This window comes from Hyla sarda, chromosome 2 (assembly GCF_029499605.1).
Source record: "Hyla sarda isolate aHylSar1 chromosome 2, aHylSar1.hap1, whole genome shotgun sequence".
NCBI lineage: Eukaryota > Metazoa > Chordata > Amphibia > Anura > Hylidae > Hyla > Hyla sarda.
The window spans coordinates 259034998-259059767 of NC_079190.1; the positions used below are offsets into that span (position 1 = coordinate 259034998).

Consider the following 24770-nt stretch of genomic DNA (forward strand, 5'->3'; position numbering starts at 1 on the left):
TTAACAGATGTGGGTGTGGATTTGTCCGCATGTGGTAGCTGTAACTACGAAAGAAAGCTACAAACATACCCACAACGTATATCCAAATTGTGCAAATACCATCATACATCTGCGGTGAGGCTCGGTTCACGCTTTGTTCCTGCCCCGTTAATCGTATCCATTGGCATCCTGTTTTTTGCGTATACTGTTAACAGGAGCATCAGTTTCCATTCACTTCTATGACTGAACTTAGTCACCTAGTGACTCAGTTTAGGACTCATCTGATATTTTAAGCGGACTCAAAAGTGAAGGCTGTTGTGCTTTTGAAATAGCGCATACATCCTGAACGGAGTCACTAGTTGACTCAATTTGACCATAGACGTGAATGGGATTCACTACTCCTGTTAACTGTATACGTCAGGAACGTAGTGTAAACCGAGCCTGAGAGACATGAAAACACAAATAACCACTGAATTACCAGAAATTGTTGTGGGGTTTCAAGTAGTTATTCCTGTAAAGACCTAAAAAGACCTAGCAAACCTAAAAAGAAATCATGGGGTTAAATGAAACAGCAGTGGAACCTGTACTTTTCCTGAATGATACTAAAATACCCCTCAATATAGCGGACAATATAGGGGCTCCTATACCCCACAAGCGGACTCCAGATAAATCAAGGCCTTTGTGTTTTGGCATGTAGCTGGGGCAATGGCTGTAAAAAGGGAAACCCCCATACCTCTGAAAACTGCCCCCAATGATTTTCCCCTTGTTTTGGTTGGTTTCGGAGACACATATTAGTCCCATGACAGAGCTAAAAGAGCACTGGATATCACTCATCAAGCTGTCTAAATGAAGCGGTCTTTGATGTCCTTTGAAACCAATTACAGAGCAGCTTTTATTTTACCCGAGCAGTTTAGTTGAATGAAATCAGAGCTCTGAATGGTTTAAGTTTCCTTAAAGACTACCTCTCATGATCTTGTTAAATTTTATAATCCTCCCAGTTCACTGCCCCATCAGGATAAACCACCCCCTGCCTTTATTTTTATTATTTGTTAGTTTTCTACCTTGATATTGCTCTGTATTTTCTGCTCAGTCTCAGTTAGATTCACAGACTCAGAAGGGGCGTTACCCAGCAGGCTGTGACATCATCTGAAGCTGTAAAGGGGAGAACTTCCTCACTCGGCTACACACAGCCCAGAGCAGTTCAGTGTGTGAGGTGAGCTATGATTGGATAAGGTTCCACACAAACCCCTCAGCATTTCCTGCTTTTGGACTTCTGCCAGGCCAGAAGGAGTCCAAAGTCTGTGCAAAAGATTGGGGAAAATGTGCTTTGGACAAGCAGGGAGATACCTAGTGGCAGCTTTTTAAACACAAATAAAACATAGAAAACTTAATTTTTTTTAAAAACAAAGTACATTAGAAAGTACCTGTACGCCCATGGGATTTTTCGGTCCCCACCGTGCGGGAACTGGACCAGTATGCCTGCTGAAAACATTCAGCAGGCACCCCTGTGCAAACCCCATTCAGCAGGCACTCCTGTGCAAACCCCATTCAGCAACCACAGCGTGCAAACCCGATTTGCAGCGTTTGCGGGCTGATCGGGTCTCTGAAATCATTCAGTAGGCACCCCGTGCAAACCCCATTCAGCAGGCACCCTGTGCAAACCTGATTTGTGGTGATTCCGGGCTGATCGTGTCTCTAATGACCCAATAGCCCAGAAAATAGGGATGATCGGAGCTGTCAGAGACATCACCCTAAAGGATAGAAGCGAGGTGGCAGGGGTGCTACCTCCTCCTATCCCCTGCCATTGGTCAGAAGTATTGGAGGAAAAAAGCTGCGTTGGCGCTCCCAAGGAAGTTGTGACGATTCGGCTGGCAGGAGGTGGATCCTCTGTGCCAGAGAGGGATTGGCGTGGACCGTGCTGGTGGACCGGTTCTAAGTTGCTACTGGTATTCACCAGAGCCCGCCGCAAAGCGGGATGGTCTTGCAGCGGCGGTAGCAACCAGGTCGTATCCACTAGCAACGGCTCAACCTCTCTGACTGCTGAAGATAGGCGCGGTACAAGGGAGTAGACGAGAGCAAGGTCGGAGGTAGCAGAAGGTCGGGGCAGGCAGCAAGGATCGTAGTCAGGGGCAACGGCAGGAGGTCTGGAACACAGGCTAGGAACGCACAAGGAAACGCTTTCACTGGCACAATGGCAACAAGATCCGGCGAGGGAGTGCAGGGGAAGTGAGGTATAAATAGGGAGTGCACAGGTGAACACACTAATTAAGCCAACTGCGCCAATCAGTGGCGCAGTGGCCCTTTAAATCGCAGAGACCCGGCGCGCGCGCGCCCTAAGGAGCGGGGCCGCGCGCGCCGGGACAGGACCGACGGAGAGCGAGTCAGGTACGGGAGCCGGGGTGCGCATCGCGAGCGGGCGCCACCCGCATCGCGAATCGCATCCCGGCTGGGAGAGGTATCGCAGCGCACCCAGTCAGCAGGTCTGACCGGGGCGCTGCAATTGCGAGGATGTTGCGAGCGCTCCGGGGAGGAGCGGGGACCCGGAGCGCTCGGCGTAACAGTACCCCCCCCCTTGGGTCTCCCCCTCTTCTTGGAGCCTGAGAACCTGAGGACCAGACTTTTGTCTAGGATGTTGTCCTCAGGTTCCCAGGATCTCTCTTCAGGACCACAGCCCTCCCAATCTACCAAAAAAAATCTTTTTCCTCTGACCGTCTTGGAGGCCAGTATCTCCTTCACGGAGAAGATGTCAGAAGAACCGGAAACAGGAGTGGGAGAAACAAGTTTGGGAGAGAAACGGTTGATGATGAGTGGTTTAAGGAGAGAGACATGGAAGGCATTGGGAATACGAAGAGAAGGAGGAAGAAGGAGTTTGTAAGAGACAGGATTAATCTGGCACAAGACTTTGAAAGGACCAAGATAGCGTGGTCCCAGTTTGTAACTGGGGACACGAAAGCGGACATATTTAGCGGAGAGCCATACCTTGTCTCCGGGAGCAAAAATGGGGGGAGTTCTTCTTTTCTTATCGGCAAACCTTTTCATGAGGGATGAAGCCTGTAAAAGAGAATTTTGGGTCTCTTTCCATATGGTGGAAAGATCACGAGTCACTTCATCCACAGCGGGCAAACCAGAGGGCAAGGGAGTAGGGAGGGGGGGAAGAGGGTGACGGCCGTACACCACGAAAAATGGGGACTTAGCAGAAGATTCAGAGACTCTGAAGTTGTATGAGAATTCGGCCCATGGTAGAAGATCTGCCCAGTCATCCTGGTGGGAGGAAACAAAATGCCGTAAATAGTCACCCAGGACCTGGTTAATTCTTTCTACTTGCCCATTGGATTGGGGATGATAAGAAGAAGAGAAGTTTAATTTAATCTTGAGCTGTTTACAGAGGGCCCTCCAGAATTTAGACATGAATTGGACGCCTCTATCCGAGACGATCTGCGTGGGCAAACCGTGAAGACGAAAAATGTGTACAAAAAATTGTTTTGCCAACTGAGGCGCTGAAGGAAGACCAGGAAGAGGAATAAAATGTGCCATCTTGGAAAATCGATCAACGACCACCCAAACAACAGTGTTGCCACGGGATGGGGGTAAGTCTGTAATAAAGTCCATACCAATCAGTGACCAAGGCTGTTCGGGGACAGGCAGAGGATGAAGGAGACCAGCAGGCTTCTGGCGAGGAGTCTTATCCCGGGCACAGACAGTACAGGCCCGCACAAAATCAACAACATCCGTCTCCAGAGTCGGCCACCAATAGAAACGAGAGATGAGTTGCAAGGACTTTTTGATGCCCGCATGGCCTGCGAGGTGGGAGGAGTGACCCCATCTGAGAATCCCGAGACGTTGGCGTGGAGAAACGAAGGTCTTCCCTGGAGGAGTTTGCCTAATGGAGGCTGGAGAAGTGGAGATCAGACAGTCAGGAGGAATGATGTGTTGCGGATAGACCTCTACTTCCGAGGCATCCGAGGAACGAGAGAGGGCATCGGCCCTAATGTTCTTGTCGGCAGGGCGAAAATGAATTTAAAAGTTAAAACGGGCAAAGAACAACGACCACCTGGCCTGGCGAGGGTTCAACCGTTGGGCAGACTGGAGATAGGAGAGATTCTTGTGATCGGTGTAAATGATAACTGGAAATTTTGATCCCTCCAGCAGATGCCTCCATTCCTCAAGTGCCAATTTAATGGCCAGTAGTTCTCGATCCCCGATGGAGTAGTTTCTCTCCGCCGGAGAGAAGGTCCTAGAAAAAAAACCACAAGTAACAGCATGCCCGGAAGAATTTTTTTGTAGAAGGACCGCTCCAGCTCCCACTGAGGAGGCATCTACCTCCAATAGGAAGGGTTTAGATGGGTCAGGTCTGGAGAGCACGGGAGCAGAAGAAAAGGCAGACTTGAGCCGTTTAAATGCGTCTTCCGCTTGGGGAGACCAGGACTTGGGATTGGCATTTTTCTTGGTTAAAGCCACGATAGGAGCCACAATAGTGGAAAAGTGTGGAATAAATTGTCTGTAATAATTGGCGAACCCCAAAAAACGTTGGATAGCACGGAGTCCGGAGGGGCGTGGCCAATCTAAGACGGCAGAGAGTTTATCCGGGTCCATTCGTAATCCCTGGCCAGAGACCAAGTATCCTAGGAAAGGAAGAGATTGACATTCAAACAGACATTTCTCCATTTTGGCATAAAGTTGATTGTCTCGAAGTCTCTGAAGAACCATGCGGACATGCTGGCGGTGTTCTTCTAAGTTGGCAGAAAAAATCAGAATATCGTCCAGATACACAACAACACAGGAATATAAGAGATCACGAAAAATTTCATTAACAAAGTCTTGGAAGACGGCAGGGGCGTTGCACAGGCCAAAGGGCATGACCAGATACTCAAAGTGTCCATCTCTGGTGTTAAATGCAGTCTTCCATTCGTCCCCCTCCCTGATGCGGATGAGATTATAAGCACCTCTTAAGTCCAGTTTGGTAAAGATGTGGGCACCTTGAAGGCGATCAAAGAGTTCTGAGATAAGAGGTAGGGGGTAGCGGTTCTTTACCGTGATTTTATTAAGTCCACGGTAATCAATGCAAGGACGTAGGGAGCCATCTTTTTTGGACACAAAAAAAAATCCAGCTCCGGCAGGAGAGGAGGATTTGCGGATAAACCCCTTTTTTAAATTTTCCTGGATGTATTCAGACATAGCAAGAGTCTCTGGAGCGGACAGAGGATAAATTCTGCCCCGGGGTGGAGTAGTGCCCGGGAGGAGGTCAATAGGACAGTCATAAGGCCTGTGAGGAGGTAAAGTCTCAGCTTGCTTTTTGCAAAACACGTCAGCATAGTCCATATAAGCCTTAGGGAGACCGGTTACAGGGGGAACCACAGGGTCACGGCAGGGAGTACTGGGAACCAGTTTAAGACAGTCCTTGAAACAAGAAGTACCCCAGCTCTTGATCTCTCCTGTGGACCAATCAAGGGTTGGGGAATGGCGTTGAAGCCACGGTAATCCAAGGAGAATTTCGGAATTGCAATTGGAGAGGACAAAAAACTCAATTTTTTCGTGATGAGGTCGGATGCACATTAGGAGGGGTTCCGTGCGGTAACGCACGGTACAGTCCAATCTTTCATTGTTAACACAATTGATGTAGAGGGGTCTGGCGAGACTGGTCACCGGGATGTTGAACCTGTTGATGAGAGAGGCCAAAATAAAATTTCCTGCAGATCCGGAATCCAAGAAGGCCATAGTAGAGAAGGAGAAGGTAGAGGAAGATATCCGCACAGGCACAGTAAGGCGTGGAGAAGCAGAGTTGACATCAAGAACTGTCTCACTTTTGTGCGGAGTCAGCGTACGTCTTTCCAGGCGGGGAGGACGGATAGGACAATCCTTCAGGAAGTGTTCGGTACCGGCACAGTACAGGCACAGATTCTCCATGCGGCGTCGTGTCCTCTCTTGAGGTGTCAAGCGAGACCGGTCAACTTGCATAGCCTCCACGGCGGGAGGCACAGGAACGGATTGCAGAGGACCAGAGGAGAGAGGAGCCGGGGAGAAAAAACGCCTCGTGCGAACAAAGTCCATATCCTGGTGGAGCTCCTGATGCCTTTCGGAAAAACGCATGTCAATGCGAGTGGCTAGATGAATAAGTTCATGCAGGTTAGCAGGAATTTCTCGTGCGGCCAGAACATCTTTAATGTTGCTGGATAGGCCTTTTTTAAAGGTCGCGCAGAGGGCCTCATTATTCCAGGATAATTCGGAGGCAAGAGTACGGAATTGGATGGCGTACTCGCCAACGGAAGAATTACCCTGGACCAGGTTCAGCAGGGCAGTCTCAGCAGAAGAGGCTCGGGCAGGTTCCTCAAAGACACTTCGAATCTCCGTGAAGAAGGAGTGTACAGAGGCAGTGACGGGGTCATTGCGGTCCCAGAGCGGTGTGGCCCATGACAGAGCTTTCCCAGACAGAAGGCTGACTACGAAAGCCACCTTAGACCTTTCAGTAGGAAACTGGTCCGACATCATCTCCAAGTGCAGGGAACATTGTGAAAGAAAGCCACGGCAAAACTTAGAGTCCCCATCAAATTTATCCGGCAAGGATAGTCGTAGGCCGGAAGCGGCCACTCGCTGCGGAGGAGGTGCAGGAGCTGGCGGAGGAGATGATTGCTGAAGCTGTGGTAGTAGCTGCTGTAGCATCACGGTCAGTTGAGACAGCTGGTGGCCTTGTTGCGCTATCTGTTGCGACTGCTGGGCGACCACCGTGGTGAGGTCGGCGACAACTGGCAGTGGAACTTCAGCGGGATCCATGGCTGGATCTACTGTCACGATTCGGCTGGCAGGAGGTGGATCCTCTGTGCCAGAGAGGGATTGGCGTGGACCGTGCTGGTGGACCGGTTCTAAGTTGCTACTGGTATTCACCAGAGCCCGCCGCAAAGCGGGATGGTCTTGCAGCGGCGGTAGCAACCAGGTCGTATCCACTAGCAACGGCTCAACCTCTCTGACTGCTGAAGATAGGCGCGGTACAAGGGAGTAGACAAGAGCAAGGTCGGACGTAGCAGAAGGTCGGGGCAGGCAGCAAGGATCGTAGTCAGGGGCAACGGCAGGAGGTCTGGAACACAGGCTAGGAACACACAAGGAAACGCTTTCACTGGCACAATGGCAACAAGATCCGGCGAGGGAGTGCAGGGGAAGTGAGGTATAAATAGGGAGTCCACAGGTGAACACACTAATTAAGCCAACTGCGCCAATCAGTGGCGCAGTGGCCCTTTAAATCGCAGAGACCCGGCGCGCGCGCGCCCTAAGGAGCGGGGCCGCGCGCGCCGGGACAGGACCGACGGAGAGCGAGTCAGGTACGGGAGCCGGGGTGCGCATCGCGAGCGGGCGCCACCCGCATCGCGAATCGCATCCCGGCTGGGAGAGGTATCGCAGCGCACCCAGTCAGCAGGTCTGACCGGGGTGCTGCAATTGCGAGGATGTTGCGAGCGCTCCGGGGAGGAGCGGGGACCCGGAGCGCTCGGCGTAACAGAAGTAACCCAAGTCGTGGGTATTGATGCAAAATAATTTATTGCAGGTGGTTGCTGCAACCACCTGCAATTGAAAAAGGGAGATGTGACTCCCGAAACGCGTCTTGCTTTATATTTATTATTTTCTTTGATTTCTTCTGCTGTAAGAATAAATTATTTTGCGTCAATACCCACGATCCATGGGTTACTTCCTTGGGAGCGCCAACGCAGCTTTTTCCCTCCAATACTTCTGCATTACTCTACGGACTCTCCTCTGGGCTCCGTCCTCACGCTGCTGGCCTGCATACCAAGCTACCATCACCGCAAGGAACATGCTACCCCCACCTGGGTACCCACCCATACCTGATAAAGACCTACACCGCACCCGGTGCTACCTCCGCTTTTTTACTCCATTTTATTGCTCTGCCATTGGTCAGTTAGGATTGACATACCAATGGCAGTTGGGGGAGGGGGGTTAAAATTTTAATTCCCGCTCTGCCTGGCCCTGGATGTCTGGGCACAGTGGGGGGGGGGGGGAGTCGGAGCGGCGAGGGACCAGCGATTGCGGCGGGACTGATGGCAGGCAGTGGCTGGACCGGCGGCAGTAAGGAGGCAGCGGTGGAGGCAGCAGTGAAGATCAGTGGTAAGATCAGATGTTACAGAAATACAACTCCCAACATGCCTGGACTGTCTGGGCATGCTGGGAGTTGTAGTTTTGCAACATCTGGGGGGCCACAGTTTGGAGACCACTGTGCAGTGGTGTCCAAACTGTAGCCCTCCCAAATGTTGCAAAACTACAACTCCCAGCATGCCCAGACAGCCCAGGCATGCTGGGAGTTGTATTTCTGTAACATCTGGCCCTTCAAATGTTGCAGAACTACAACTCCCAGCATGCCTGGACAGTCAGAGCATGTTTGGAGTTGAAGTTTTGCAATATCTGGAGGGCTACAGTTTGGACACTACTACACAGTGGTCTCCAGTGGTCTGAGCATGCTGAGAGTTGTAGCTTTGCAAAAGCTGGAGACACACTGGTTGAGAAACACTGAGTTAAGTAACAAACTCAGTGTTTTGCAAACAGTGTGCTCCAGCTGTTGCATAACTACAACCCCCAGCATGCACGGACAGCCAAAGGGCATGCTGGAAGTGTTAGTGGTATGTTAGTAGTTTGTTACCTAACTCAGTATTTCTCAACCAGTGTGCCTCCAGCTGTGGCAATCTACAACTCCCAGCATGCACTGATAGACCACACATGCTGGGAGTTGTAGTTTTGCAACAGCTGGAGGCACACTGGTTGCAAAACATTGAGTTAAGTAACAAACTCTGTGTTTTGCAACCAGTGTGCCTCCAGCTGTTCCATAACTACAACCCCAAGCATGCACAGACAGCCAAAGGGCATGTTGGTAGCTGTAGTTTTTGTAGCTGGAGGTTTGCCCCCCCCCCCCCCAATGTGAATCGGGCAGGGGTTTACAGCGTGTTTTTCGCTGCAAGTTTGAGATGCAGCAAATTTTCCGCTGCAGCTCAAACTCCCAGCGGGAAACTCGCTGTAAAACCCTGCCCGTGTGAATGTACCCTTTGGTGTATTGGATCATGGAATTCGACTCGCGATTTCCGAAAGGTCTCAGTCGCAGACAAGATGTTCTTTTACATTATTAATGCAATATTTATTATATAGTGATTATATATTTGCTTACATCTGTCTTGCAATTTATAATAATTTTTAATTATGCCTCTCCTTTTATATGCTTTTTCGGCAACATGCATACTTATTTTTATATACTGACTAATATTTATACAATATCGTTTATACATTTTTCTTATATTTGCTTTTATGCCGAATTTGGCATATGCCTTGAAATATATGAATTATTTTATTGCACATTGTATTTTGTTACCTTTATGATGTGTTTTTTTTCTTTATACCTTTTGTATGTTCTCTATGGGGGTGGTCTCACCTGATTAGCCCAGGTGTTACCTGGGCGGTCCGTTGATCCTCTGCTTCCTATAAAGACATAGCTTTATTATCTGTTTCTTTGTATGAGTAAGGCTAGTCACACCGGCTGAAACGCGTAATCCTGTTTACTGCTGTCCTGTGGCTTGAATAAAAATCAGCTTTTATATGCACCGTTAACCTACGCTGGACTCAGTGGAGGACAAATCACATGTGCAGCATGTTCAGCTGCACAGGGGCCGCCACTACACATGGGCCCTCTGGCACTGGCCAAGGGCCCCCTTGAGAGAGTGGTGCAGCTGCTGAGGATCCAGGATAGTTGTCCCGATCCCCAATCAGACAAGCGATTTTTACAATCCCTGCGCTGCTCCTGCTCCGGTATCATTAGGGAGACAGGCAGTAGCGCAGGGATGAAGGTATCTGATTCATGGCTCCGCCCCCAGCACAGGAAGAGGATGGAGGCCGAGAGCTGACAGGCCTCCCAGGAGCACAGCGGCTGTGAGGGGAAGTTATGTCCCCTGTCCTGCCTCTCTTCTCACTAGCAGTATAACCTGGGACTGGGGGGTAGCAGCCCAGTGGGGTCACTTTCCCTGCTCCGGTGTCCACAGGTCACCTACAGGTCACATTACAAGAACAATTTTGGGGAAAAATTGTGGGAAAAATGGTGCGTTTTTTAAAAAATTGTTCTTGTAATGTGACCTGTAGGTGACCTGTGGACCTCGGAGGAGGGAAAGTGACCCCACTGGAGCCACAACATGTGGACACACTGCTTGTTTATTTATCATTAATCCATTAAGGCAGTGTTTCCCAACCAGGGAGCCTCCAGCTGTTGCAAAACTACAACTTCCGGACAGCTAAAGACTGTCCGGGCATGCTGGGAGTTGTAGTTTTGCAACAGCTGGAGGCACACTGGTTGGTAAACACTGAGATAGATTGACTGGGCATAGATCAGTGTTTTCCTACCATGGTGCCTCCAGCTGTTGCAAAACTACAGTTCAGGCATGCTGGGAGTTGTAGTATTGCAACAGCTGGAGACACCCTGGTTGGAAAACACTATCTATCTACCTATCGATCTATCCATCCCACAGGGTGCCTCCAGCTGTTGCAAAACTATAACTCCCAGCATACCTCAACAGCCAAAGGCCCAGGAGTTGTAGTTTTTTAGTTTTGCAACATCTGGAGGCACCCTGGTTGGTAAGAAGATATTCATGTCCTATCTATCATCTATCTTTTTTTACACATCACCACAGTCTTCTCATTTGGGCACTGAGCACCCCACTGCTGCATATATGAGCAAGCCTACAGCCAAATACAAAGATGGGTAGGTGGATGCCCGGAAGACCCAAAAACAGTGAGTGGACCGGTATACTGTCTCCCATATGGGCAACCACCAGGGACCGACAGTGAATCTGGTAAGTCTAAAAGAACGGATACCGTTTTGTGACGACCCCCCCTTAACATGGGTACTTCCCCAACCCCACGATGTGCTAGTATAACTAGTGACAGGCTGTATAAAAGCTTGTGTAGGAACGAGAGTATGGGGTTGCCAGGTCCCAAGATGGCGCATACTCCAACGAGCCATCAGGATGCATGCGCATGTGGCACCATGTGTTATTGTTTACCTACTTCACCTCCGCTCTGTACCGGAAATTATGCGAATGCCATCTGCACCGTATCCTATACAGTGTCTCCACAGGTTACGGTGTGTGACGCATGTGCCGGGACTCCTCCTCCCTGCCGGAATGTACACTCACCATGCTTAATAGCACTTATTGTATGGACTTTTTATGTACAGCAATTATGTTTTATTTGCACTATTTGTTTGATTTCATAGGCGTCTGATGTATATGCAGTGTTTGTATTTTGCCTGTACGCCTATGATCATATTGACACGTTGTTTGCTGTCTATTTTGTAAACACATTACGTCATTGATTACGTCACTAATTGTACCACACCTGATGTGTATATATACTCTGCACTATGTACTTACCATTACTTGACAAAGGCCTTGAGAGAAGGCTGAAACTTCTGATGCTTTGTGAATAAAGCCACACACTATTCACCTGCAACCTGCGAGTGCTGCTGTTTTTCTTCCATATTTACCTGGGACTTGGGACCGAGTCAAAAAGCTAACACCATCTCTCACTTCGTAGTGCTGCCTGTTTCTATCTACTATCTATCTATCTATCTACTGTATCTATCTCTATCTATCCATCTAATATCTTTCTATCTATCTATCTCACATCTATCTATTTCATATCCATCTCATATCTATCTATCTATCTATCTATCTATTCCATCTCATATCTATCTATCTATCTATCTATTCCATCTCATATCTATCTATCTATTTATCTATGTAATATCTATCTATCTTATATCTATCTCTCTCATATCTATCTCTCTCATATCTATCTCTCTCATATCTATCTATCTCATATCTATCTAACTCATATCTACATATCCAAAATAGATGCAGCACACCACCAGATTCAATACAAAGTGAAGAGGTTTATTCCATGATGTATTACAGACAACGTTTCACCAGCCTCACGCTGGCTTTTTCACCAGCGTGAGGCTGGTGAAACGTCTGTAATACATCATGGAATAAACCTCTTCACTTTGTATTGAATCCGGTGGTGTGCTGCATCTATTTTGGATATGTGGATGAAGGAGCCAGCCGGCCGAGGCTCTAGTTTGCTTGCACCCCGACATCATCTCTTCTGCCTACCTCGTGTGCTGCTCATATTGGAATTTTATCTCATATCTATCTATCTATCTCATATCTATCTATCTCATATTTATCTATCTATCTCTCATATCTATCTCATAGCTATCTATCTATCTCATATCTATCTCATATCTATCTATCTCATATCTCATATTTATCTCCTACCTGAACAATTGATGTATGGGTCGGAGGGGGGCACAGGCACGTTCTTTGCACAGGAGCCCTATGCTGTCTGTGTCCGCCCCTGGCTGGACCTCTACTTTTCTACATACCCTAAAAACACTACACTAACACAAACCCCTACACAGTCCAACCCCCCCCCCCCCCCCAAAAAAAATGTCTTGTACCACCCTGTTTCCAGAACGGAGCCTCCAGCTGTTGCAAAACAACTCCCAGTATTGCCGGACAGCCAGTGACTGTCCAGGCATGCTGGGAGTTTTGCAACAGCTTGAGGCACCCATTTGGGAAACACTGCCATAGGGTAATTTTGGTATTGGAGGCAAGTCTAATTCTTGCATCTGGGTCCATCCCTATGCAAATCCCTTATTTAGGCCTCAAATGCGCATGGCGCTCTCTCACTTCAGAACCCTGTCGTATTTCAAGGCAACAGTTTAGGGCCACATATGGCGTATTTCTGTACTCGGGAGAAATTGCCTAACAAATTTTGTTGTTTTATTTCTCCTTTTACCCCTTATGAAAAGGTAAAGTTGGGGTCTACTTCAGCATGTTATTTAAAAAAAATATATAATTTTACACTAACATGCTGGTGTTGCCCCATACTTTTTATTTTCACAAGAGGTAAAAGGAAAAAGAGACCCCCAAAATTTGTAACGCAATTCTCCTGAGTACGGAAATACCCAATATGTGGACGTAAAATTTGCAAAGCGGTTCTGACATAAATGCAAAAAAAATAGAAAACACCCACATGTGACCCCATTTTGGAAACGAAACCCCTCAAGGAACATAACAAGCGGTATAGTGAGACTCATCACCCCACAGGTGTTTGAAGAATTTCGTTAAAGTTGGACGTGAAAATGAAAAATGATTTTTTTTCACTAAAATTATCCCAAATTTTTCCATTTTCACAAAGGGTAATAGGAAAAAAAGCCCCACAAAATTTGTAACCCCATTTCTTCTGAGTATATAAATACCCCATATGTGGATGTAAAGTGCTCTGCGGGCAAACTACAATGCTCAGAAGAGAAGGAGAGCCATTGGGTTTTTTGAGAGAGAATGTGTCTGGAATTGAAGGCCATGTGTGTTTACAAAGCCCCCATGGTGCCAGAACAGTGGTGCCCCCACATGTGACCCAATTTTGGAAACTACACCCCTCACGGAATGTAACAAGGGGTACAGAGAGCATTTACACCCCACAGATTTTTTGAACAGTCGTCCGTAAAAATGAAAATTTTTTATTTTTCATTTGCACAGCCCACTGTTCCAAAGATCTGTCAAAAGCCAGTGGGGTGTAAATGCTCACTGCACCCCTTATTACATTCCGTGAGGGGAGTAGTTTCCAAAAGGGGGTCATATGTGGGGGGGGGGTCCACTGTTCTGGCACCATGGGGGCTTTGTAAACACACATGGCCCCCGACTTCCATTCAAAACAAATTCTCTCTTCAAAAGCCCAATGGCGCTCCTTCTCTTCTGAGCATTGTAGTTCACCCGCAGATCACTTTACATCCACATATGGGGTATTTCCATACTCAGGAGAAGATGCATCCCAAAATTTTAACCCCGTTTCTTCCCTTTGTGAACATGAAAAATTTGGGGTAACAGCAGCATTTTAGTGAAAAAAAAAATCTAATTTTTCAATTTCACGTCCAACTTTAGCGCAAATTTGTCAAACACCTGTGGGGTTTAAAGGCTCACTGTACCCCTTTTTACATGCCTTGAAGGGTGTTATTTCCCAAATGGTGTGCCATGTGGGGCTTTTTTTGCTGTTCTGGCACCATATGGGCTTCCTAAATGCGACATGCCCCCCACATGCCAAATGTGGCTCCTTCTCTTCTGAGCATTGTCGTTTGCCCGCAGTGCACCTGATATCCACACATAGGGTATTTCCATACTACAATTTTTTTCTTTGGGGGGGGGGGGGGGGCATTTTCTCCTATTACCTCTTGTAAAAATGGTAAATTTGGGAAATAAACAGCATTTTAGTGAAAAAAACAAATTTTTCTTTTACATATCCGATTTTACCGAAAAGTCATCAAACACCTGTGAGGTGTTAAGGCTCACTGTACCCTTTGTTACGTGCCATGAGAGGTGTAGTTTCCAAAATAGTATGCCATGTGTTTTTTTTTTTTTTTGCTGTTCTGGCTCCATAGGGGCTTCCTAAATGCGACATGCCCCCCAAAAACCATTTCAGCAAAATTGACTTTCCAAAATCCCATTGTTGCTCCTTCCCTTCTGAGCCCTCTAGTGCACCCACAGAGCACTTTACGTTCACATATGAGGTATTTTATTACTCAAGAGAAATTGGGTTACACATTTTGGGGGGCTTTTTCTCCTTTTACCCATTGTAAAAATTCAAAAACTGAGTGTAGAAGAACATGTTAGTGTAAAAAATGGAGATTTTTAATATTTCTCCTTCACTTTGCTGCTATTCCTGTGAAACACCTAAAGGGTTAACACACTTTCTTAATGTCATGTTAAATACTTTAGGGTGCAGTTATTATAATAGGGTAATTTATGGGGTAGTTCTAATATGTAGGCCCCTCAAATCCACTTCAAAACTGAACTGGTCCCTGAAATATTCCGATTTTAAAAATTTTGTGAAAATTTTGAAAATTGCTGCTGAACTTTGAAGCCCTCTGATGTCTTCCAAAAGTAAAAACATGTCAACTTTATGATGCCAACATAAAGTAGACATATTGTAGATGCGAATTAACATATAATGTATTTGGTATGTCTATTTTCCTTACAAGCAGAGAGCTTCAAAGTTAGAAAAATGCTAAACTTTCACATTTTTCATGAAAAGAAATGATGCAAGTATCAACAAAAATTTATCCCTATGATAAAGTAGAATATGTCACGAAAAAACAATCTCGGAATCAAATTAATAAGTAAAAGCATCCCAGATTTATTAATGCTTAAAGGGACAGTGGTCAGATGTGCAAAAAATGCTCTGGTCCTTAAAGGGTAGCTCCCACCATCACTTTTTTTTTCTTTTCTGTCCCTGCCTATTACCCATCTATCCCTAACCCCCTCCCTGCCTTTAATTTTTTTTTTTACATATTAAAAATGCTTTTTTGTCTGCCTGGTAGTGTGCTCACTACCAGGCAGACTTCCCCAGCAGGCACCACGTCACTGATGCCTGCTGGGGCCAACACTTCCGCCCGTAGTTCACCTATACAGGGTGCCTCCAGCTTTTTCCCCACTGCAACTCCCAGCTTGCCCTGACATCTATTGGCTGTCAGGGCATGCTGGGAGTTGTAGTGGGGAAACAACTGGAGGCACTCTGTATAGATGAACACCGGAGCACATCACCCGCCGTGCAGCCCGCAAACCCTCCCCCGCCCCCGTCGCGCCACTCAACTCCCTCCCCCTCCCCCTTAGTTCACCCAGAGTACTCCCTCCACGCCGAGCAGCCCGCAAATCCCCCCCCCCCCCCCCCCCGGCCCCGCTGCTCCGCTCAACCTACTACCCCTCAGTTCACCTATACAGTGTCCCTCCAGGCTTCCCCACTAAAACTCCCAGGGCATGCTGGGAGTTGTAGTGGGGGAACTGGAGGCATACTGTATAGGTGAACAGTATACATAATACAGTGAACATAATACTTTACCTTGTCCCCGAGCCTGCGCGCGTCTTCTTCCTTCAAAGCGCTCGCTCCCGCCTGTTTGATTGACAGGCGGGAGCGAGCACTGCAGTGCCTGAATTTCGACTCGTTGCCAGGCTTCAACGAGTCGAAATTCAGTGGTGACGTCACTGCTGAATGCATTCGGCCACTAGGAGGGCGACCCCTAGTGGCCGAATTTAAAAGTGATTTTAAACTGTTTTAAAATCACTTTTTTTAATTAAACTATATTAGAGATATGTTGTAGTACTGAAGTACTACAACATATCAATTTTTGGTTTTCATGACAGTGCCCATTTAAGGTTAAAATGGACTCGGTCCCCAAGGGGTTAAGAATAGGATCACATATAGTGTATATGCTTTGAATTTCATGCTGCTCAAAATCCATTGCGCGGTAGATTCTCTTATGAGACATACAAGGCTACCCCGTGGCAGCCCTGTGTGTAAAGTTAGTTTTGGAGGCGGGGCTGGCACATCATTGGGATTGACGCGCAGCCCCACCTCCAAACCTCTCTGCACACAAAGGGCTGCCGCCGGGTTGTCCTGTGTATCTGCGCTTAAGAGAATATTCCTGAGCAGCGTGAAATACTGCACATATGCTACTTATGACCCTCCCCTAAGGGTTAATTCATACATGACTTCCATGGGTAGCAAAACCTGCTGTGGAAAATCTGCAGAAGAATATACACATGAAAACTTACTCTTTACAGTTTTGAGTGGGTCCAAAGCACATAAAAAGGTGAAGATTTTTCCATCATGTACTTTTTTTCTGTGTCAATTCCACTCCCAGTTTTGGCTGTAAATACTAAACAAAATGCTATGTGTGAAACCAGCTTTATGATACCTGTAAATCAGGTGATGTTTAGTTAGCTCAGAGTTCAGAGTCATGGTCAACAATCTGGGTCATACACTGGAAGGCAACAAAGTATGGGAGGATAAAGCAGCGGTAAAGTCAGGAAACAGGCATAGGTCATGCACACAGGAGAAAGGAACCTTCGCTGTAAAAATTACAGTGTTACCCAGGCACCACATGAATGGAGGAGTGCTCTCATATAGGTGGTGCCTTTCAGGGATTGAAGGAGGACAGGAATCAGGCACGCGCATGGCTGTCAGGGATTGAAGGACAGGAATCAGAGATGTGCACACCCCTGGTCCCTACAGGGTGCGCCAGAAACTGTCGCCAGCTGCAACAAACAGAGGAGGATGCCCGGAGTCTGAAGCGGGGAGGGAAAGCCTAGCGCATGGCACAGCCAAGGTGGGCAGGTGGACGCGCTAGATGCTGGTGACTGCCAACTGCCAGTCTTACTCTATGGATTATTTAAAATGTTATTTCATTAGACCCTTGGGCACTAGTATATATGGTCACTCTAGTTTTAAACTACATCTCTTTATTTGATTGGCTATGTGATTCCTAACAGTTCTGTAAAGCACTTAATTTACCAAAATTGACTTCTTACCCCAGAATCTCTAATGTCTTGACCACTAGGAGTCTCCCTTCCCTTTCTTCCCTATTATTTTCTGTCCATTGCCTGTTTTCCAGGGAATTCTGTCTTGTTGATCAGAGAAACAAGGACAAAACTGGGAATTAAAGATAGGGCTAAGCTACTGTTATGCAAAGGAGAGGGAGAACTCTACCTGCAAGCTGTGTCTGTTCTCCAGTTGATTTGCAGTGCCCTTAAAAGGTAAATCAAGCCCTCTCTCTTTTTAACAGCATTTTCCGTGATCAGTCACTTTCTCTTTTTTCTCCATCTGGCCGTGACTATTTCTTATATCTAGAATTTATTTCTGCAGACCCTGCCAGACAAACATCTTAGGCTCTGTACTTTTTAACACCTTCCTTCCCTTTTCCCCACCTATTGGGTTCCAATACACAGTAGGTAGGTCGGTTGGGGAGGAGTTGGTAGGTCCCCCCATTAGATAGATAGGTTGCTCCAGTAGGTAGTTTTCCCTGTTTGGTAGTTTCCCTTAGTAAGCTGGCACCTGCAGTTTGTAATTCCCCCCAGTGTGTTGGGTGTCCCCTGTAGGGAGTTTCCCCAGTATGTAGTTTCAAGTTGGAAAGGTAGATACTCACCTTCTTGGTTCCCTTGGCTCCACTCATTCTTTGGGGCATTCGGATATTGCTGAGTGCTGAGGATCAGTGGGGTAACCAGCAGATGTATTTCCACCAATCTGCTTGTTTTCCTATATCCTGAGAATAAGGCAAAACTTTTCATCTTTGGGTAGTCCCTTATGTTGACTCATATGTACTGTATAAGTTAAGTGTTTGCTAAAATAGCCAATTTTAACTATTTTGGCTTACCGTTTTTTTTAAAGGAGTACTCCACCCCTAGACATCTTACCCCCTATTCAAAGGATAGGGGAAAAGATGTCTGATCGCGGGGGTCCCATCGCTGGGGACCCCCGCAATATAGCATGCAGCACCCACCGTATCTGCTTCCGGAAGCACTGGCTATTCTGGCTCCCGACCACGGGGACGGAAGATCGTAACGTCATGACTCCGCCCCGTGTGATGTCATGCCCCGCCCCCTCAATGCAAGTCTATGGGAGGGCTGCAGATACCTCCAGCGCTTCCGGGAGCAGATACGGTGGTGCTGCATGCCATATTGCGGGGTCCCCAGCGGCGGGACCCCCGCGATCAGATATCTTATCCCCTATCTTTTGCATAGGGGATAAGATGTCTAGGGGTGGAGTACCCCTTTAAACTTACTGTAAACTATTCATTAGGACCAATGGCAGACTCCTTTCTGTAAGAAATGTGAGCTGTCTTGTAAGAATTTTTGTGGCCATTGTCAGCTAAAGCTAGATGTGTATTGCATGATCATCTGATTACAGATGATCGTGCAAAAATTGTGCTGCACACCACTAAAGAAGGCTTCACTTGTTTTTTTGTTTTGTTTTTTAAATAGAAGTGATTTACAAATCTGTGTAACTCACTGGCACAAGTTAATTTAAAAAAAATGGAACACCCCTTTTAGTAAATTTTGCACTTTTTCCGGCTCCATCTTTTCTGGGCACCTAAAACACCAGTTTTTTGGAGCAGTTTACACCAGAAATCTAGAATTCTAAAACATTTGCCATAGTTGATCTGCTCCACAGTACTCAATTACTTTGATCTGCCTTTGCATAGTGGGATGTTCTCTAGATGCAGTTGTGGCAGTTTGTGTTACTTGTGCTCTTGTTTTTATCTGTGGGGCAGATTCCCATATATTATTATTTGCTTTGCTTTGTGTCTTATTTTGGTCAGTTTTTCCAAAACCAGAAGTGGGTCCAAAATATGAAAAAGATGAAAATCTTTCTATAATAGATTTTTTTCTGTGTTTGTTATACTACTGACCAAAATGTAGCTCAAAATTACTATGCATGACTCCAGCCTTATTGTGCATTCACCCATCTAAGCTGATGATCTTTTTTTTTTTCTTTTTAGCATGTATAGAAAAACAACACATTTAATGTAAATTGTAACTTTATTTATAGTCAACACACATATATATTTTTGTTTTATAATAAACACTATTTGCAGGGTTCTGCTTTAAGCCCTTTTACTTTTCCTCACCAGTGTTGCTGAGCCAACAGTGATTGTCTGAAAGGAATTAGAAAAGAGAACCAATTAAGTCACAAATAATATACATTATGTGCTCTATTTAGATGCTGTATTTGGCCTCTTTCACACATAGTATTTTGGCCAATGTGGGCATAAATAAAATGTGAGCATAAAATAAAATATGCCACAAAATTTTGCACTGTGTAGCCATAGCCAAACCTTTACAATAATTGTAGTTTTACACACAAAGAAAATTGCATCTATTTCAAACTGCAATATATGGTATGTTACATATGAGTGGATTATTTGGACAAATCATGGATTATTTAGCATCTGAGATTTACTTAGGAACACAGCTCAAATTTGCTTGGAGAGACGAGAGGGACAATCGGCCTACTGAGGTAACAACTTACTGTGGGTGCTACTGGAGCTTTTAGGGTAGGGTCACACACACACACAGCAAATCTGCAGCGTATTTGACGATGCGAACGAGCTGCCAGCAGTCATAGAGTAACTGAAAAGCGAGCTCCCTGCTGCGCTGGGTAGCTCTGTGACTGCCAGCAGCATATCCCCAGTGTCAAATATACTTCGGATGCTCTGTCTGTGACCCTTTGCTTAGTGAATATTAGTTCATACCCCAGTGCTGAATAAAAGAAGAAAGTGACAAAGCTGGAACTTTTTATTTGGATCATATAAAATGATACAGCAACCATCAAATAAACGCCAATGCTTTTCAGACCATACAAGATCCTTAGTCATGGCTAAGGATCTTGTATGATCTGAAACACATTAGCGTTCATTTGATGGTTCCCGGATCATTTTATATGATCCAATAAAGAAGTCCTGTTTTATTGCACTATAATTGCAGGACACTTTCTTTTTTGGAGTTCATATTGGGTCCGGGAGCACTACTCGCCAGTTGGTTCACCAGTGTGCTTATCAGAGGAGGTGTGAGCTGTCGATCACCCATATTGAGATATACCAGTGCTGAAAAAATAGCTTACACTGTACAGTATTGCTCTATAATATCCTTCATGCTGCTGCTTATTTGAGGGTCTGCTACAGACATATAAAGGGGCAATTCCTGCCTTCTGTGTGTGTGCAATGTATTGGAGAGATTATAGCAGATTGTCTCCACCTAAAATCTCAGGGACAACTAAAATTATAGAAGAAGCTTGCGGAGGTAAAAAATGCCATACACAAGTCTTACTTAATGGTCATAAATAGTGTTGCTCCCCATGTACCCACATGACAGTTCATCCTGAAAAGTTACCTGAAACTACAGGTATGTTCTAATATCTCCTCTGCAAATAAAGCTGGTCATACATGGCAGATAAATGTCGATTAAGTCTCTCGATTTAGTTGAGTCTGGCAGCGGCTTACCTCCCCCTTCTCTATTGAAAATATATGCACACTTGCCTGAGTCAAGTCTGATGTATATCAGACAGCTGTCGGGTGGATGAAAATTTGACCAACAGTTACATAAAGTGTATTGCCCGTTTAAGCCCTGTGATCTGTCAGAATCATACCTCCACCATTTCATCTCCTTTGACTTCCTGAGTGTGAGAAAATGCATCACTTTTACAGATAAGTTTTCCACCTTCTAAATTAACAGTAACCTGAAAAAGAAAAAAAAATCAATTTCCTTATTTTCCCAATTTTTCCTACAGGCATCTTTAAGAAAATAAGAGGCAAGAAAATAATAAGAATACCATAAAAAACAGCAAAACAATTTGATTTGACAACTCCTATATCATTGTTAAAGGGGTTATCCAGGAATAGAAAAACACAGCGAATTTCTTTCCAAAACAGCTCCAGGTCTGTCTCTAGGCTGGGTGTGGTTTACCAACTTGGCTCCATTTACTTCAATAGAACTGACCTGCAGAACCACACCCAACCTGGAGACAGACTTGGAGCTGTTTTTGAAAGAAAGTAGCTCTGTTTTTCTGTTTCTGGATAACCCCTTTAAATTTGTGTAATTACTAACACATATTAAAGTTTAACTATATATATTCAATTCAAATAAAGGCAAGAGTAACCCCGGAACCATTGTAGCCAATGTTACCTCAAAGAAAATAAATCCTTCCTGACCCCACAATTAAAGCAATTTCTCTATGAGATTATGGACATTTTTAGAGGTCTGACTGCTCCATACCTCTGTAGTGACTGCCACGTCTACCTGGTATTACAGCTCAGGTTCATTTACTTAAAGGGGTACTCCGGTGGAAAACTTTTTTATTTTTATTTAAATCATTTTATTTGTAAATTACTTCTCTTAAAAAATCTTAATTCTTCCAGTACTTATTAGCGTCTGTATACTACAGAGGAAATTATTTTCTTTTTGGATTTCTTTTATGTCTGTCCACCGTGCTCTCTGCTGACAACTCTGTCTGTATCAGGAACTGTCCTGAGCAGGAGCAATCCCCATAGTCAACATATGCTGCTCTTGACAGTTCCTAAAATGGACAGAGGTGTCAGCAGTGAGCACTGTGGACAGACAGAAATCCAAATAGAAAAAAAATTCCTCTGTAGTATTCAGCAGCTGATAAGTACTGTAAGGAATAAGATTTTTTAAAGTTATTTACAAATCTGTTTAACTTTTTGGCACCAGTTGATTAAAAAATGTTTTCCACCAGAGTGCCCCTTTAAGTGACTAAAGGCCAATATGTAGGACAAAAACAGTAAGATTTCCAGACAGTAACTTGATTCTTTACCTTGATCTTCTTTCCACCAATGCTGGTGATTTCAGACTCCTTTCCCACAGAAAAGGAATTGCTATTACTTTGCTTTGCGGTCTTTGAGGTAACAACAAAGTCATTTCCATTTTGTTGAATTTCAATTACAGGGTTGATATCCTTTGCTACTTTCACTACATCTTCTGGCAGTCCTGGAATAGAGAATATTAAGAGAAATCATGGGCAAATGTAAAAAAAACAAATGCTGGAAACTTTTTGCAGTTGAAGTGTCTGGGAACAGGTCCGTGTTAAAACAATGGTATAGTTTGTAAATGGGATTCTGAAATGCTCGACATAAGGGATTATGGGGGAGATTTATCAAAACCTGTCCAGAGGAAATGTTGCTCAGTTGCCCATAGCAACCAATCAGATCGCTTCTTTCACTGTTCAGAGGCCTGTTCTTAAATGAAAGAAGCAATCTGGTTGCTATGGGCAACTGGTCAACTTTTCCTCTGAACAGGTTTTGATAAATCTCCCCCTATATTCGCACATGTGTAAAGTCTAATCCATTCTGTTCTTACCTACAGCCCTCAGGAAATTCTCGTAGTTCTCCTGAGCATAAACATTCCAGATTCCATTGAAGGCCATGGTGACGCTTGATGTGCAGACTGAGGCAAGGAAATGGAAGTGACGGGAGTGATAAGTGATATTGCCTGTGCAAAAGCAGCTTATATCTGACCAGGTACCCCAATGAATGTATTGAATGTCATAATAATTAACCACACTACCATCAATTATTAATGACTTGTTTGATGAGCAGAGAAATGACCTATAGTTCAGTGTCCAGTGGTGTCTGTGTTAGTGAACATTATGTAACTTGACCCTTCCATTGTACTATCCTAGAAAAAGTAATGTTACAAGCACTGTCTTATACAATAGTGTCATGCAGGCTTTCTTTAAAATATGATATCAGAATAGTGATTTATGGCTTTTTCTTTGCATGGCTGCAAACTAGATGCAATCTTCACAACATACTTTCTAGGGGAAAAGTTGCATTATAATAATTCCTATTTAGTATTAGCAGGATAGAGGCTAATACCATGCCCAGGGCCGTTTGAAGGAATTTGAGGGCCCCAAGCAAAGTGGACATGGAGGCCCCCCCCCCTTGATGTTCACGCACGTCACGCTCTAGGGCCGGCATCAGGACGTAGTAACGCCGGCCCTTGAATTCTGGGAGCGCGTTGTGAGCGAACGTCGATATGAGGCCCCCACATTAGGTGCAGCACAGTTCCCCCCACATTAGGTGAAGCACAGTTCCCCCATGTTAGGTGCAGCACAGTTCCCCCAACGTTAGGTGCAGCACAGTTCCCCCCACGTTAGGTGCAGCACAGTTCCCCCCACGTTAGGTGCAGCACAGTTCCCCCCACGTTAGGTGCAGCACAGTTCCCCCCACGTTAGGTGCAGCACAGTTCCCCCCACGTTAGGTGCAGCACAGTTCCCCCCCATGTTAGGTGCAGCACAGTTCCCCCCACGTTAGGTGCAGCACAGTTCCCCCCACGTTAGGTGCAGCACAGTTCCCCCCACGTTAGGTGCAGCACAGTTCCCCCACATTAGGTGCGGCAGAGTTCCCCCCACATTAGGTGCAGCAGAGTTCTCCCCACATTAGGTGCAGCACAGTTCCCCCACATTAGGTGCGGCAGAGTTCCCCCCACATTAGGTGCGGCAGAGTTCCCCCCACATTAGGTGTGGCAGAGTTCTCCCCACATTAGGTGCGGCAGAGTTCCCCCCACGTTAGGTGCGGCAGAGTTCCGCCCACGTTAGGTGCGGCAGAGTTCCGCCCACGTTAGGTGCGGCAGAGTTCCCCCCACGTTCGGTGCGGTAGAGTTCCCCTCACATTAGGTGCGGCAGAGTTCCCCCCACATTAGGTGCGGTAGTGTTCCCCCCACATTAGATGCAGCAGAGTTCTCCCCACATTAGGTGCAGCAGAGTTCTCCCCACATTAGGTGCAGCAGAGTTCTCCCCACATTATGTGCAGCAGAGTTCTCCCCACATTACGTGCAGCAGAGTTCTCCCCACATTACGTGCAGCAGAGTTCCCCCCCATATTAGGTGCAGCAGAGTTCCCCCCACATTAGGTGCGGCAGAGTTCCCCTCACATTAGGTGCGGCAGAGTTCCCCTCACATTAGGTGCGGCAGAGTTCCCCCCACATTAGGTGCGGTAGTGTTCCCCCCACATTAGGTGCAGCAGAGTTCTCCCCACATTAGGTGCAGCAGAGTTCTCCCCACATTAGGTGCAGCAGAGTTCTCCCCACATTAGGTGCATCAGAGTTCTCCCCACATTAGGTGCAGCAGAGTTCTCCCCACATTATGTGCAGCAGAGTTCTCCCCACATTACGTGCAGCAGAGTTCCCCCATATTAGGTGCAGAAGAGTTCCCCCCACATTAGGTGCAGCGGAGTACCCCCCACATTAGTTGCAGCAGAGTTCCCCCCACATTAGTTGCAACAGAGTTCCCCCCACATTAGGTGCAGCAGAGTTCCCCCCACATTAGGTGCAGCAGAGTTCCCCCCACATTAGGTGCAGCAGAGTTCCCCCCACATTAGTTGCAGCAGAGTTCCCCCCACATTAGGTACAGCAG

The 24770-nt window shown here is 46.1% G+C and overlaps 1 protein-coding gene and 1 long non-coding RNA gene across 6 annotated transcripts in view; one reads left to right on the forward strand and one right to left on the reverse strand.

Annotated features, from left to right (window-relative positions):
- Nucleotides 1–17225: 17225 nt before the first annotated feature.
- The window catches only part of LOC130356032 (uncharacterized), a 68854-nt gene continuing 61309 nt past the window's right edge, over nt 17226–24770 (forward strand). For 3 of the 5 annotated variants that reach the window (XR_008888749.1, XR_008888747.1, XR_008888751.1), the window contains exons 1-2: nt 22211–22435; nt 22722–22876. This is a non-coding gene — a long non-coding RNA (uncharacterized LOC130356032). Of the gene's footprint in view, nt 17601–22210; nt 22436–22721; nt 22877–24770 lie in introns of those variants that run through there. The other 2 variants (XR_008888748.1, XR_008888750.1) reach the window with 2 other exon arrangements.
- LOC130356031 (fatty acid-binding protein, liver) lies at nt 19390–22874 on the reverse strand. The gene is made up of 4 exons (XM_056557034.1): nt 22716–22874; nt 22174–22346; nt 20989–21078; nt 19390–19498 (listed from the first exon to the last, which is right to left on the reverse strand). The coding sequence occupies exons 1-4, from the start codon at nt 22780–22782 to the stop codon at nt 19448–19450; spliced, it is 381 nt and encodes a 126-aa protein (XP_056413009.1). The 5' UTR covers nt 22783–22874; the 3' UTR covers nt 19390–19447.

Coding starts and splice junctions, on each gene's coding strand:
- LOC130356031 (XM_056557034.1), bottom strand. CDS start 22,782: ATGGCCTTCAATGGAATCTGGAATGTTTATGCTCAGGAGAACTACGAG. Junction 22,347..22,715: donor GAATTTCCTGAGGGCTGTAG/GTAAGAACAGAA, acceptor TCTCTATTCCAG/GACTGCCAGAAGATGTAGTG. Junction 19,499..20,988: donor AAGGAGATGAAATGGTGGAG/GTATGATTCTGA, acceptor AATTCCTTTCAG/ACAATCACTGTTGGCTCAGC.